The 15826-nt window shown below is 51.8% G+C and overlaps 1 protein-coding gene across 1 annotated transcript; it reads right to left on the bottom strand.

The window, feature by feature from the left end:
- Positions 1 to 373: 373 nt before the first annotated feature.
- LOC306816053 (maestro heat-like repeat-containing protein family member 7) lies at positions 374 to 3873 on the bottom strand (the record flags this gene model as incomplete). Its single annotated transcript, XM_079332550.1, has 8 exons — positions 3728 to 3873; positions 3311 to 3394; positions 3091 to 3228; positions 2701 to 2815; positions 2395 to 2532; positions 1965 to 2141; positions 1443 to 1544; positions 374 to 415 (listed from the first exon to the last, which is right to left on the bottom strand). The coding sequence occupies exons 2-8, from the start codon at positions 3379 to 3381 to the stop codon at positions 374 to 376; spliced, it is 783 nt and encodes a 260-aa protein (XP_079188676.1). The 5' UTR covers positions 3382 to 3394; positions 3728 to 3873.
- Between the last annotated feature and the right edge of the window lie 11953 nt (positions 3874 to 15826).

Here is a 15826-nt window from a genome sequence, read left to right on the forward strand (position 1 = left end):
GGCCCTGTGTGTCCCAGGGCTCATGTTTGGTGCCGCTCAGGCTCCACAGAGATGTGGGTAAAGTGAAAAAAAAAAACTTTATGAAGGGAAGGCAAAGCGAAGGGGTGAGCTGGGAGGCAAAACAGGAGATGGGCAGGGTCTGAGGAATGGCAAGAGGGAGCTGCCAACAGGGAGGGAGATGGCAGGAGCTCCTGGAGCTTGCCACAGGCTCAGCTGTGAGGAGCAAGAGCTGTGCCTGGAGCTGCAGCTGGTCCTGTCTGCTCTGCAGCTGGTCCCATCTTCAATGGGCAGGTCGCCGAAGGACAGTGGTTCTTCTGATCCAGCAGACAAAGTTCGGCAGATCTTCTGTTGAACTGCAGCTGGATAACCTGCCTCATAAAGCAGGGGCTCTTGTCCTCCCGCAGGGCTTGAAGGGCTGCAAAAGAGAGAAGTAGAACCACAGTCAGAGGCTGGACTGTGGGAATCCAAGGAAACCTTCCTGCCATGGCCACGAAGGAGCAGGAGACCAGGGCACGGGCCAGAAGGTGCTGGCCACGGATCCCCCGTGTCCCTGAGAGCTCTCCGTGCTCAGCCCGCACCGCCCCTCGTCCGCACAGGCCGCAGAGCCCTCCGCAGCCGGGCAGCGATTGTAGCTCCGTGCCCGGCATTTGCAGCTGCCCCCGGCGGCCCCGCTGCCACGAGGGCGGCTGCCCTCACTCACCCTCGCTGAGGACCTGCAGCTCCTCCTTGTGTCCCCTCAGGAGCGTTCCGGCGAGCCCTGGCAACACAGAGCCCGTGTCGGCCCCAGCGGCACAGCTGCCCCCCAGGGGCGCTGCCAGCCCTGCGGCCACACGGCCTCGTCCCCCGGGCAGGGCTCAGCCCGGGCCCCTGGCGCATCGTGCCGCCCCAGGGCACGGCTGCGGGAGGGCGGCGGCAGCGCCGAGGGCAGGCGGGGCTGCACCGCGCCGGGCCCGGCTCCCGCTGCCGGGGCAGCAGCCGGGCCGGAGGCGGGGAGGGACGGCGGGCTGGCGGCTCACCGATGAGCCTGAGGGCCGCCTGTCGCAGGCGCGGCTGCGGGCTCTGCAGGCACGGCAGGGCCCAGCGCAGGTGCTCGGCCGCTCGGCTCTCGTCCTGTAGCAGCTGCGGAGAGCGCCAGGAGGGAAAGCTCGGCGCGGGCTCTGCCCCTCGGCCGGGCGCTCCCTGCGCCCAGCCCCGGCCTCCCCGGCCCGCACAGCCCCGAGGGACAGCCGGGCCGGGACTCCGTGGGCACCCGGCTCGGGGCCGGAGGAGCCCGGCCGAGAGCCCACGCGGCCCAGCGAAGGGAGCAGCCCCTGTGTAGGGCGCAGGCTGCGGCTGCCCTGGCTGCGGCGCTGGGCAGGGCCACAGCTGCCGGCCCCGCACGCTGAGCTCCGGGGGCAGGGGACTTCTCCAGCCTGCGGCTGGGGCTTCCAGGCTGGCCTTACCAGGCACTTGGCGACCTTCATGCGCCACGGCTGGCTCAGCAGCTCCTCCAGATCCCTCCTCCCCAGGAAGCGTGCTGCACTAAGCAGGGTTTCGCCAGAGGCCTGGAGAGCAGTAGAGAGCCGGAGGTGGCACCAGAGCCCGGGGCATGGGACCCACGTCCCTGTGCCAAGGCCAGGGCGAGGCTGGAGCCCACGAGGCGCCAGGGGAAGAGGCAGCCAAGCCCCTGCCGGGGATGCAGCAGCACGACACAAAACCTCACCTTCGCCACGCACCGGTTCTCGTCATGCCAGTGCAAGAAGAGGGGAAGCAGGCTCTGGCTCACGGTTCTGGTGAGAGCCTTTTTCCCCTCTTCCACTACCAGCTCCATCACCTTGCTGAAGAGCTGGATGGAGAGCAGCTGCACGTGGCTGTTGTCCTGGAGGAAAGGAGAAGAGCTCAGCACCAACTAGTCCAGTCCCAGTGGGGCAAAGGCCCAAAACTGCCCAGGGCACAAAGTTTCCTGGCAGTCCACAGAACCTTACATTCTCAAAGTGTGGGAGGAGTGGCTCAGCCAGCTTCTGGGCAGTGGCGCTGGGTATCTTAAGGTCTTTTTCCCGGAGCATATAGGCTAGCACAGAGAGGGTCATCCACACCATCTCTCCATCCGGATCACCCAGCTGCTCCACCAGGTGGTGGTAGACGCCGCGTATTCCTCCGCTCTGTGTGCAACACAAGGCTGTGCTGTGAAGCCCTGGAGGGCTGCAGCACCAACAGGGCCCTGGCCCTGCAACCCCACGCAGCTGCCTCAGGGCCCAGAGGCCAGAGGCCTGTGCCAAGGCACTGGGGCAGCTGAAGCAGGAGGCAGAGAGCTGGGAGCAGCTGCCTCAGCTGCCGAATCCCAGGCAAGCCCAAGGGGCTGCGTTGCCCAGCCCCCCGCTGCCAGCGCGGCTTCAGCCACTGCCCCCTTCTCACCAGCGAGGGCTCCTTGCTGAGCACCACGAGGCCTCTGAGCTCCAGGCGCAGCCTGTCCCTGCTCTCGCTCGGCAGGTGCCTGGACATGACCGACAGGGCACTGTGCCCGTGTTTGCTCAAGTCCAGGCACTGCAGGACCTGAAAGGCACAGGGCAGTGACAGGGACCCGGCCGCTGGGAGTGCAGAACTGCCCAGGGCCGGGCCCAGGCGGCAGCACCGGGCGCGCACCGTGCCAGGCGGCTGCGGCTCCCAGAGCCAGAGAGCTGGGAGGCAGCTCAGCCAGGCAGCGCTGGCCCTCAGGCTCACCTCCACAAAGAACGCCAGGGCCGGCAGATCCCAGCGCGGCTGCCCCCCGATGAGCAGGCTGAGCAGGTGCCTGGCGATGCCGCAACACAAGGGGCTCGAGCCACGGCGCATCTCCCTGGCAGGAGGAGAAAGGCACCAAAGCCCTGAGCCGGGCGGGCAAACCTCTCCCAGGACTGACTCACAGAGGTGTGGGACCTTTGCCCAGCACCCTGTGAGGGGACGTGGGCCCTTTGGGAGGCGGCTGCTCCTGGGAGCCCTCCTCTCCCAGCCTTTTCCAGGCTGCTCGGCCGTCCCTCGGTGCCAAGGCCCTCTGGCCACGACCACGGGGAGCGTGTGGGGCACTCCGGGCACAGGGCACCAATGCTGGCAGCGGGGAGAAGGGAGACTCACCTGGCCAGCAGCCCCACTGCATAGTGCTGGGTCTCAGCACAGAGCAGGGTGTCCCAGACCCGCCTGCGCTCCAGAGCCACCAGCTTCTTGTCACAGCCCAGTAGGCAGAGCAGAGCCTTCATGGTCTGCACTGCAAACCTGTGGCCAGAGCAAAGGCCAGGTCACGCTGGGAGCAGTGACCCTGGCCACAAGGGCATGGGAAGGACAGGGTGACTGGGACCTGTTGGGCTTGCTGGGAAGGCGGTGTTCCTCCCGGCACGCTGTCCAGAAGTTCTCAACATCCTGTGGCATCTGCTCTGTGGTGCTGAAGATTTGGAATAGCAGAGCCACGAAGACACGGGCAGAATATGCAGCCATTGTGTGGTGCCACTCGGGCATGTGGACAGTCACCCAGAGCACCAGAGTTGCCTGCAAAAGACAGAGCAGCCCGAGGCAGTGCTCAGTGCCGAGGTGTCCGTGTGGCAGGGCCCCAGGGGAGACACAGGGGGAGCACCCGGCCTGCTGCCCCTGAGCCTGTCCCTAGCCCAGCCTTCAGCCCAGTGCCCGAGGCTGGGAGCTGCAGGGCACTGGGCAGAGCATGGAGAGCTGCTGGAGAGGGGACCTGGAGGGCAAGCAAAGGCCAGTGTCAGAAACTCACTGCCAGTGCAAAGACGGCCTCGTTGTCCTCTTTGATGAAGAACATGCTGTATACTGGCCTGTCTTCCATCACAAAGAGCAGCTCTGGAAGCACCTTCTGCACTGCTGGTCCCGATGAGCCGATGGTTTTCCACATCAAGGCAGCAGCTCTGTGGGACCAGAGCTGTGCATCAGTACCAAGCCCCATGCAGCTGAGTGGGGCCAGGTGACAAAGTCCCCGTGCCCTGAGGGACAGGGAGGGAGCATGGCAGAAGGATCAGCAAACAGGGTGGCTCAAGGGGCCCAGAGCTCTCTGAGTGTCTGGCAGACCCCACTGGACAGGCTGTGCAGGGCAATGGCCCTACAGGCCAGTGAAGCCTGAGCTCTCAGGGCACCTGTGCCGCATACCTGTCACACAATGGCGCAGAGCGCAGGAGGCTCATCACCACATTAGCTGGGTGTTCTTCAGCCAGCCTCAGAAGGTCATTTTGCAGCCCAGCATCCACAGATCCACAGGACACGAGTCTCTGGTGAATGTTCCTCACCGTGTCTGGCACCTGGAAGGGGCACAGGAAAGATTTGGAGTGCTGTCCATGGGAGCCTCTGGCCCCGCTCACTCACCAGATCGCCCCAGGGCCGGATGCGCTTGACGGCCACCTGCGAGCCAAGGGGCAGCAGCAGGCTGAGCTCGCTGCCTGGCACGCCGCGCTCCAACCTCCCCTTCCTCGTCTTCTTCTTCCTCCTCCTCCTCCTCCCTCCTCCTCCGCCCCTGCCACTCACCGTGGTGCCGTCCGCAAGCCGGGTGACCGGGATGACGCTGCCAAAGCCGCCGCTGTCCAGCAGGGAACCCATCCGGTACCGCTCCTGCAACGCCTCCTGCGACTCCCCTGCGGGCGACACGCGGCTGTCAGCGCTCGGCCCGGGACCAGACACGGCCCCCGAGCGCCTCCCGAGCGTCCTGGGCCGGGCATTACCACCCGCCCCAGGCCCTGGCGGAGCTCGGGTTGAATGAGCCGCAGCGGGGGCAGCGGGAGCGGCCGCGCCGCGTGTGCCCTCCGCAGACCCCGGGAGGAGCCGGGGCTGGGGCTGGGGCTGGGACTGGGACAGGGACAGGGACAGGGACTGGGGCTGGGGCTGGGGCTGGGACCGGGACAAGCGATGCCAAAGAGAAGTGATGCCCAGCCAACAGCGCCACAGCCAGGACAGCGAGAGCCGGGTGGAGGCGACACCGGGGGAGGATGGGCGGGGCCGGGGACGGGGCCGACGACGGGGCAGGGGCAGCCCCGCCCGGGGCCGGGGGCGGGCTCGGAACATGGCCCGGAACGGGAAGAGGGGAGAAGGGAAAAGAGGGAGAGGGTCGGGGAAAGCGACTTCGAGGAAGAGAAGGAACAAGAGATCCAAAGTATATGTAGACTCGCTGCCGCCGCTGCTGCCGCTGCCGCCGCTGCTGCCGCTGCTGCTGCCGCTGCTGCTGCCGCTGCTGCCGCCGCTGCCGCTGCCGCTGCTGCTGCCGCTGCTGCTGCCGCTGCTGCTGCTGCCGCTGCTGCCGCTGCTGCCGCTGCTGCTGCCGCTGCTGCTGCCGCTGCTGCCGCTGTTGCTGTTGCAACTGAACCCCCGGGGCCGTTTCTCCGCGTGTTCGCTTGGCCGCGTGTCCGTTCCACGCTCGCCCCACTCGCCCCATGGCCGAGCCCCGCGCGCCCCGGGGGCAGCCCCTGAAACTGTCCCAGCACGAGCCGGGGCCGGGCCGGGGGCTCCCCGCAGAGCTGGGGCCGGGCCGGGGGCCGGGGCACCGGCCAGAGGCCACGGCACCACACCGGGAGCCTGAGGCCGAAGGAGAGATTAGTTAACTTGATCCACTGTGAATTGAGAAAGCGAAATAACTTTTCATTGGTTTCCCGAGCTGTCCATCACTCAATCAGCTCTCCGATTGGTCCCCGCAGCTCACAGGGGAGGCCCCCAGACGCGGGACAGCCCCTCCCACTCCCCGGCCTCACGTTGCTTCCCTCAGGCGAAATCCACCCCTCCCCCAGCACGCGAAACCGACACAAAGACAAAAACAATAAAGAAAAGATTCTTATCTCCGGGTACTTGAAGTTCAGCCAAGAGCACACACTAACTCAGACAAGACTTCCCTAAATGCATCAGCATGTTGAGTATTCATTGACCTTCATGTACTATTCAAAATCATCCCCAGCCTGTAAATTCAGCTTTTATTGTGGCTCCATAAATGACTTCCCTGGAGTTTTGGTTGTTGTCATCCCTATATTCATCCAGGTAGGATAATCCAAGAATGTGAAGAAATTCTGGTCATCTTTTTACCATTCTCTGAGTTACTCAGATAAACAAAAGCTTTTTAAATCACCATGTTGTAGTCCAAGAGAAATATATTTATCATACTATTATTTCTAAGTTTTGTTAATAACAGAACTAAAATAAGGTTTACCAAAATTAAACAGATAGCATTCATTTTAATATTGCAAAAAGCCAGTAATATAATATGTAGTTATAAGGTGCAGGGACTCCCCAGTCCCCATTCGAGTGCTCCAAGTACCCTCAGTGACTGAAGGGAATAACAAAACAATGTGTTTAGTGAGACCAGAAACTTACAGCAGTGGGGGATAATTCAGACATATCAATCAAAACCAGGCATGATAACAGACATAATTAATAACATGAAATTAGATGATTACCAAGCATTAGAACATTGTACCATAATTCCAGTGTCAGCAACAGCTGATAAACATCCAATCAGTGCAGAATTGGATAATCATCTCTGGAAAATGATTCCCAAGCTCACTTCAAAAATAGGTCCAGATCTCTATTGATGGGGTCAAATTGCCAAGTCAAATGACTCGAGTATTGTTTTGATGCAGGAAACACTTGGGTCTGTGGGCAGTTTCCCATCCGGGCAGAGCCCGAGCCAGAGTCCAGGCTCTAACTGGAAGAGAATCCCTGATATCTTTTCAATAACAAGTTTCTTAGGAATACAAGTCAGGAGTAAAGGTCTTGGGGTGAAAGATTACTCAAACCCATCCAAAACTCCAAAGTTTTCCTTGGGATGGAGATGTCTGGATGGCAACAAACTGCTGGAGTGCTTCAGTAAGGGATTGGGATTGCATCTGTGCTCTGTCCTCTCACGAGGACCACAAGATCATCAGTTTGGAAGAGGTTTTCATTTCTTGGAACTCTGAAAATACTGACAATCATGAGACAACAGAGAGGTAGCCTGGATAAAGGAGATGCATATGCAACTAGAGAAGAAAATATCCTGAAAATGACATGTGTCTCATAGACAATTACACCAAGAGATGCTAAAACATATGAAAAATTCAGCTGCAAATCCAACATTAATATCTTATGAATTATGCCTATTAGAAAAGGGGTAAATTCACACCATGCAATCAACAGTGTTGCAGCAGAACTTGCCTTTGAGATAGAAATGAATCAAAACACAGACCCTTGTTCAGCAAAATGAAAAGGTCCCGGTTTATTCCTAATTATCACTTCAGTAGAACAAAAAGCACACTTAAGAGAACACAGTTAATCAGTATTAATACCAAACATTACATGATCAAAATAAAACTGGAACAGAACATTGTCTAAACTTAGTGATACTGAAGCTTAACAGAAATTAAATAGAACAGAATTAACCTAATAGAACTTAGCCTTAGTTAATCTTAATAGATTGCAATTGGACATTACAATATTGCACCTTAACTTAACAGGAAGAGAAACCAACATCTCTTACAAGTTATAGACGTAACTAACCCTAATGCTGTTCATACAAAAAGGCACTAAAAATTCCGAAAAATCTGTGAACAGGATGTTTTTAATGAAGGGATTGTAAAGGATGTGATAAGTATGTTGTGATTCTATGTAATTTGGATTTGAGCATAGATCATGGTAATTGCAATTATTAAGTATAGCTTTATTAGGATTTTTCAAAGTACAGCTTTAATCATTCTGAAAGTACTAAAAAGGTATAAATAATGAAAATGTTGACACATATGTTTTATGGTAAACAGCATTTTTCTGTCCACGCTTAAATATTAACTGCTCTTTTACTGGCATTTAATTAAAAACATTTGTGAAGAAAGGGTCCCCGAATTAAGGGGGCAGAAACATTATCGGCCTCTAAATATTGTTGGGTATATACATTTCTAATTATTATACTAAAAGCCAACACCATTCTAACTGTGCCACAGTGCACACAGATAGTTTTGAATTCCTCCAGTAAAACAATTAAAAAAATCACCCTTTCTCTTTTTTTGTTTTGTTTCGTTTCGTTTCTTTTTGTTTCGTTTCGTTTCGTTTTGTTTGGTTTCGTTTGTTTTTGTTCTGTTCTGTTTTGTTTTGGCTCAGCACTCGGGCTGCAGACGCGGCGGCAGCTCCGGGACCCCGCGGGGAAACCGGGAGCGCCCCGAGAACGGGGGAGAGGGGGGAATGCCGCCCCGCGGGGAAGGGAAAGAGAAACTTTTGCAGTAGGGCATCTCTATCTGCAGGGGTTAGATCCCCGCATTGGGAACGAGCAGGTGGCGGTGGAAGCCGTGCGGACCCGCCACGGCACCGAGCCCGAACCGAGCCCGGCACAGCCCTCCCGGGGCTGCTGCACCCCAAACACGCGCGGGGGAAAGAGCAGGGGAAAAGGCAGCAAAAACAAACCCTAAAACTGCACACAGTGGGGGATAAAACAGCGGAAAACGAAGGCAGAACAAGGCTAAAAAGGCACAAAGCACCCGCACCCCCCACTCCCGGCCCAGCAGAGGCGCCAATCCCAGCCCCCTCCCCAAATTCCCGATGCTGCTCCGCGCGCTCTCCCGGCGGTCCCTGCGGGGGTTCCACCCGGGGGGGGGCTCGGACGGGGCTTGGCCCAGACCCCCCCTGGACCCCCCCCAAAAAACCGCCCGGGACCCCCCCAAAAAAACCGACTGGGGCCAGGTCAGTGACTGGGGGGGGTCGGGGGAGTCCCGGCTCTTTTTGGGGGGTCCCGGTGTTTGGTGGGGGTATCTATTTTTTGGGGGGGGGTCCCGGTGTTTGGGGGGGTCTCGGTATTTTTTTTGGGTGGGGGTCTCGATATTTGGGGGGGTTCCGATTTTGGGGATTTTCAGTATTGAGGGAGGGGGGAGTCCCAGGATTGGGGATCCCGATATTTGGGGGGTTTCCCGCTATTTTTCGGGGGAGAGTCCCAGTATTTGGGGCGGGTGTTGATATTTGGGAGGGGGGGTCCCGGTATTTGGGGAATCACGACTGTTTTGCTGTTTTGGGGGGTCCCGGTATTTGGGGGACTCCCAATATTTGGGGGGTCCTGGTATTTTTTGGGGGATCCAAATGTTTGGGAGGGCGGGTCTCTATTTTTGGGAAGGGGGTTCCCGATATTTCAGGGGGTTCCGGTATTTGGGGAACTCCCAATATTTGGGGGGTCCCGGTGTTTTTTTGGGAGGGGTCCCGATATTCCAAGGGGGGGCGATATTTGAGGGTCCCGGCTCTTTTGGGGGGGGTCCTGGATTTTGGGGGGTCCCAATATTTGGGGGGGTCCTGATATTTGGGGGGTCCCGGTAATTTTTGGGGAGGGGTCTCGGCTCTTTTTGGGGGTTCCCAGTATTGGGGGGGGGGGGGGGGGGCTGATATTTGAGGGGGGTGTCGGTCCTGTTATTTTTGGGTTCTCGTATTTTTGGGGGGTACCCTCTATTTTTGGGATTCGTTTTGGGGGGCTTCATTATTTTGGGTGTTTTTAGGGTTTCCCGTATTTTTGGGGGGGTTCTCGCTATTTTTTGGGGGGGTTCTCTGTAGTTTTGGGGTTCCCAGGGTTTATTTTGGGGTCCCTGTGCCGCTTTTGGGGTTCTCTCTGGTTTTGGGGTTCTCTTTTTTTTCGGGTCCTCGGTGCTGTTTTGGGCGTCCCTGTGCTGATTTTGGGGTCTCTGTGTTTATTTTGGGGTCCCCGTGCTGATTTTTAGGGTCCCTGTGCTAATTTTTGGGGTCTCTGTTTTTCGGGTTCTATTTTTGGGGTCTCTCTGTATTTGGGGGTTCTCTGTGTTTTTGGAAGTCCCAGTGTCTGATTTTGGGGTCTCTGTTTTTGGGCTCCCCGTGCTGATTTTTGGGGTTTCGATGTTTATTTTGGGGTCTCTATTTTTGGGGTCTGTGGTTTTGGGGTCTCTGTTTTGGGCCCCCCAAAATTGTTTACTCCCAATTTCTGTTGTGGTTTCGTTTCTTCAGAAACTGTTCATCTAACATGAAGTGTTATGGGTATCATGGCAGAATTTGCCAGTTTGATGGAGAATGAGGAAAAGAAAGAGCTCTAGGCCAATGTGAATTAGGGAACGGGGATGAGGGATGAGGGTGTTCAGGTGGTTCCTAAGCTGCCTCTGTTTCTACCCTGTTCAATTCCATTTTGCTGCAGTAGTGGGAGCAGAATCAGCAGCACCCACTTGTTTGTTCTCCAGGCAGCAGCTCCCATTGCTATTGCTTTGAATGTTCTTAACAAAACTTAGAGGGTGATACCCCACCCTTCCTCACCTGCTCTGCTTTAACTGCTCTCTGAGCTGAGCTTTGCATGCAGCACCAGGGGGGCTCACCAAACCTAACTGTATCCTTCTTTTCTCTCCCTTCTCATGTGCATCAATGGAAGCTTCATGAAGGTGAGTTGATGTTTTACAGTTGGGAAAGGACATTTATCTAAAATGTAATAGTTATCTTTCCTGTTCCTTTCCAAGAAACCCAAGCAACAGGGGTTGAAACTGCTTTTAGCAAAAGGCAAAGGACAAGGCTGAAGCCTCTGGCCAGGGTCTTGGAGAACTGATCCAATGTGTGTGTGATGGCCTCTATCAGACACAGTGGAAAATCCTTGCAGTAAATGTGGTGCAATAAAAGCCGTGGCTGAATATTTATGCAGAAGGAACTTCAATTTGGTGACTCTTTCTATAGTTTTAATTGATTAGTGACTGATTCTTGTCACATGGACAATAAGCAACTGGAGTTGCAGTGGTCATTATGGGCCATGGTTTCTGAGAGTTAAAAAGCCAAAAGGATTTCTTGACACTTTGACTGTTACTGGTCATGCCATTAAAAACTGATCTCCATGAAACTTGGTCAAGATGTTGTCCACAAAAAGTGGATTTGTTACTGGGCTGCAGCCAGTCAATAATTGTACACTAGAGAGAGACACTGTCTGCTTATTTGACTGTTGCACATGTCTGGATGCTCAGTGGTATTTCACAAATCAGACAAACTCACCATCAAAACTCATTATTTATACAGACTAGCAAACAATGGAATCAGCATTCATTGGTTACAAGGGGCCTGATTGTCTTCTTAGTTAGTATTCTGCCTTCTTTTGGTTAACAGCCTTCTCACTGTAATTATTCCCCTCAGTCCATGGCTGAGTGTCTCTCTTCTTTTGGCCTGGGGAGTTTCTTGAGTTGCTGCTCCATGAATTGGTGGTTGCAATCTGCCCCTGCAGGAATTACTGTGTACCAATCAGAGCTGATTTCAGGAGAGCTGGGTTTCTTAGTTTCTTCCTTATCTTGGGAGTTGTGCCAGATGTCTTTTTGGCCCCTCAACTCTGCATTCTTTTTGTCCACTCTCAGTGGGCATCCTCTCCCTGAGCTTTGTTAACCTTCCCCTGGATCTGAGCTTCTGCTCCTTGAAGCATGTCAAGGCCTGAACCTTAACAAGGCAGTTCTACCAACAAGGAATTTGTCTTTCTGTCCCATGGGCATCACTTGGTGCTTGTTTCTTAATTGCTGTCTATTTGATGGATTAAATCTCCTTTCCAGTTGATTTGGCTTGAAAATATTCAAAGATTAAATGTATCAATACCAAGAGCATCCTTAAGAATTCTTCTCCATGTTCTACATCTTACATCACATATAACTAACGAAAATTAAATTACAGTTTATGAGCAGCGAAGCAGAAATTCCATCCAGAACAGCTGCCAACAGATGGATGGCTCTGGCTATGGAACAGGAGCTAATAATGCACCTGTGGCTGACTCAGGCCCTGCAGAACAGGGAGCAGCAGAGGAGGGAACTGCACGTTCACAGTATGTATGGCTCATGCCCTGCCAAGCACAGAATTTTGTGCCTTCTTTTCTGTGTGTGACTCAGCCATACAAGTATGCCTGCTTACTCTACTTAATTCCCTCCTTCTCCCACGCTGCATGATGATCAAATGATGCCATTTGCATTTGGGGAGAAAAAGGCAGCCCAAGGCAGATGTACAGCTTTGCACACAACCTTAGAGACGAGTGTGGGGGGAGTATGGCAAAAAATGGGCATTGCTTAACTTCAAATCCCAGAGCTGAGTGACTGACTACACCTTTCCTCTAGTGAAACCAGGACAGTCTTTTCCTCTGGGCAGGAAAATCCCAAAACCTCATTAACAGCAACAAACAGGGTTAAAGACAGCAGGATTTTTCAAAGGAAATTTGTCATGCCTACTCAGTGCAGTTGTGTCATTATGTGAGATTTTATGTATCAGTAATCATTGAAGTGTGGTGATATTAACAGCTGCATGTTCTTTCTACTTCTCTTCCCTCTAGTGCACAGCAAGGAGTTATTATTAGGTGTCCAATTTGCATGGATTTTTACTCAGAGGTAAGGATCCTGTTGTCATTCTTTCTGCATTATGGGAGGAGGAGGATGCCAGAAGGGGGGCTGCACTGATCAGTTGGCTGGTGTGGGATGCTGTGGGCAGCTGGCTGGAAGCACAGCCCCTGCTGTGAAGCTCCTCAAGTCACTTCTTGGTGAAGTGATGCTGGCCTCATTTGCCTGGTGCCAGTGGAGCAGCAAACTCCAATTCTTTCTCCCAACACATGTTGTGGTTTTCTTTCTTCCAGATCGTGCAAAGTGGACGACAGCTTGTGGCAACCATGTGTGGCCACCTCTTCTGCAGTGAGTGCCTCCCTGTTGCTCTGGAGACTGTCGGCACGTGCCCAACCTGCAGAATGGAACTGACTCCAGACCTGTATTTTCCCATCTACATATGAGTGTGTCTGCTTCTCAGGACACACTCAGATGGATCTTGGAGCATGGGCGATGTAAAGACTTGTTGCTTGATGTATATAATTGTTGCTGTATATAGTTACATTTTTGCTGAATTCCATTAGAAATAAAGTTTTGATTGATTTAATCTAGTCTGTCTGCTTCTCTGTTCTGGACTCTGCTGACAGACGGAGATGTTGTTGAACAGGTGGAAATAAGGCTCTTGCTTTGAGCAGTCAGAAGGTCGTTCTTTTCATCACATTGTAGTCATTGATTGGGGGGAAATGTGCTAAAGCCATGAGGGTTGCATTTCTTGTGGCCAGCATGTGTTGTACGGGGAAAAAGGAACAGGCCCTGCTTGGGGTGCAAGGGATTCAGTTTCTCAGGGCACACTCTGGTGGATGCTTTGGTGGAAATGTCATGATTTCATTGCTCAGCATGCAAGAGTAACATCCAAAGAAAGCAACTTTCTTTGACAATAAGTAGTACATCAACAAACTGCTGCATCCAGTGTTGTAAGGTTTCATTAGAATTAGGATCTTTTGAAGGCTTTTGAAGGAATGTGTTTTTGGATGTATGAAGCTGGTTACTGACTTGGAGCTGGTATCAGTACAACTCTGTTGTAGCTGCAGTTCCTTCAATTCTGGCATTATAATCCTAAGGTAGATAGAAAAGAAATGCAATTGTCCAGAGATATAATAATTGGACACTGGGGAGGAAATAAAATTTCTTGTGTTACATAAAAGTAATAAAGAGGCAAAGACAGATCTCCAGTAAATAATGCAACAGTAAATTCATTGTGCCATGATACAGAGTACTGAAAACTAAACTTTCCTTACTTCCAGCATTGTCTTGAAGCCCACTTTTCTGTCTTTCTCCGTTTCAGTGTTTTTTTCCTTTAGAGTTCTGTAATTTTGTTCACCTTTACGTAGTAGGATCTCAAAGGCCTCTGCAGGGTCTCTGTCTATTGGTTCATAATTATTAGGGAATGATAGGTCAAGTGTTCCCAAAATGATGTTGTAGCTATCAAGAAGGACAGAAAGTACCTTCACAGCTTTTCTAAAAAGTGTTTATGTGGGGAGGCGATACTTATTTCTCAAGGAAGCTGCACAGTTAGATGGAAGTCATAGACGTGTTAGGTTAGAGGACTTCCAAGAGGCCTTCCTCTCCTTTTCCCTGTTGTGGCAATGAGACTGACCTCCATGTAGGTCATTGGGTATTCCTTCTGAGCAAAAGACTTACCTTTCTGAAATTATTGGTCAACCTCCCCAGGTTTTATAACCTTTCAAAGACAATAATTAGCTGCTGCATGATTACTCCAGCCAGCTCTGCCAGGACTCTCAGGTGGGTCCTCTCTACTCTTATGGACTTGTATGAGTTACACAACTGCAGCCAAGTATGGGAAAAGAAATTGTGGCTGTGGTAAAATGGGAAATGGCAAACATGGAGAAAACGGGTACATTTTCTCAGCTCTGAAAAACATGGGTAAGCCTGAAATGTAATTTTTAACTTATTTGGGTAAATAAAAAAAAAAAAAAAAAAGGATAAAACCCCCATCTAGTAGCTACCTTACTGATCAGATGTTTTAGCCTGATATTCTCCAGATAGCTGGAGTACTTCTGGTGCAGGCATGTGGAGAGGAGCAGTGAGGAATAAATGTGCAGAGAGGGGAGGGTGAGCTGAATTAAGCATGGTTATTTGACATGCTCCAGCTGTGGAACTCTCCCTCTAGCAATTTTCCCCTCCCCTGTCATATGTTTGCAGAAAGGTTTTTAATCTGGTATGTCCTGGACTGTGGACCATTTTTGGGTTATCTGTGGCTGTTTGAATTGATAGAGGTAAGAGCTGCTTATGTGGTGTTTGGGATTTTTTGTCTTTTTGTGACAGGCTGATCTCCAATTTGGTTGCATTCAGTCTCTATAAAAAATGCACATTAAAACACAAGCATAAGCTGAAGAAAATAATGTAGGCTATTTTAATAGCTTATATGCAAAGAATCCTACTATTTTGCAAAGAAAAGACAAAAATGGTGGTCTGGGATATCATAACCAACTTCTTGTAGAGCTCTTGGGGTGCAAATAAGTTTGCAAACTCTAAGTTAAGTGATTGCATTTTAGAACGTGCATATTTCTATTTAGCCAGTGGAATGTCCCACAACAACTACCAATAAGCTGGGTTTTCAATTAGGGTTTTAAATAGAGGAGGTTTTAAATAAGGACAATGAATTTATGCGTAGTTAAAATAGATGATAGGGAAGGATCATGGGGGATGGAAGCCTCATGGTTTCAAACTTAGGCCAAGAATTTTGAGCCAACTGCTATTCATTACAAATATTCATTTGTTGCTCCTTTCTCAGGGGTGCCAGTGTTGGCAACCAGAAGAATCAAAGTTTTGATTCACTACTGCAAATCCCAGGCACCCTCCTTCAACTGAGGTCTGCAATGGGCAACTTCCTAAAATTACCTTTTATCCAATTTTATTCTGCAACTATGAAAAGGCTGTAGAATTGCTGAACTTCTGGTTATTATTTGGGGTTTGTCCAGTAACATTACTTTTCAGCTTAAGCTGTAGATTCTCTCATGAATACCCATTTTTATACCCATTTTTTAGTGTTACAGTTCCTGAGCTCTAAGGCATGTATTTTACTAGATTTCAATATAATCTTGGATGATGACATACTGGGCTGATAATAACTCTTGATGTATTTTATTGGCATTGTTCTCTTATACAAAATCGCATCAGATACAGACTATTGAGAGGTCAGTGGTTATAGTAGGTGTGTGTAATTTTGCACACATTTTGCTAAGTTTGTAGAAAGAGCTAATGTTTGGCACCTGTGAAAGTTGTTTTTATTCATCTGGCATACTTCCATTCAAATACCCATTTAATGTGGTCACCAACTATAGAAATAGTTAAACAGTACTGTAAATGTCACCCCTTTGGATTCCCTGTCTTCAGCTTTTAAACCCCAGAAAACGTGTTTTACTCAGCTCCCTAATGGTTATTCAAGAACACAAGATTGGAAGATGATTCCTTGAATCATCAAGGCTAACCCCCATTCCCTCTGGCAACCATGCCACTCAAATCTTTGCATAAATCTCAGTTTTGACCGTAATTAATCTGTTTGACCCTTTAAACCATGT

The sequence above is a fragment of the Erithacus rubecula genome (genome assembly GCF_903797595.1).
Source record: "Erithacus rubecula genome assembly, contig: scaffold_353_arrow_ctg1, whole genome shotgun sequence".
Taxonomy (NCBI): domain Eukaryota; kingdom Metazoa; phylum Chordata; class Aves; order Passeriformes; family Muscicapidae; genus Erithacus; species Erithacus rubecula.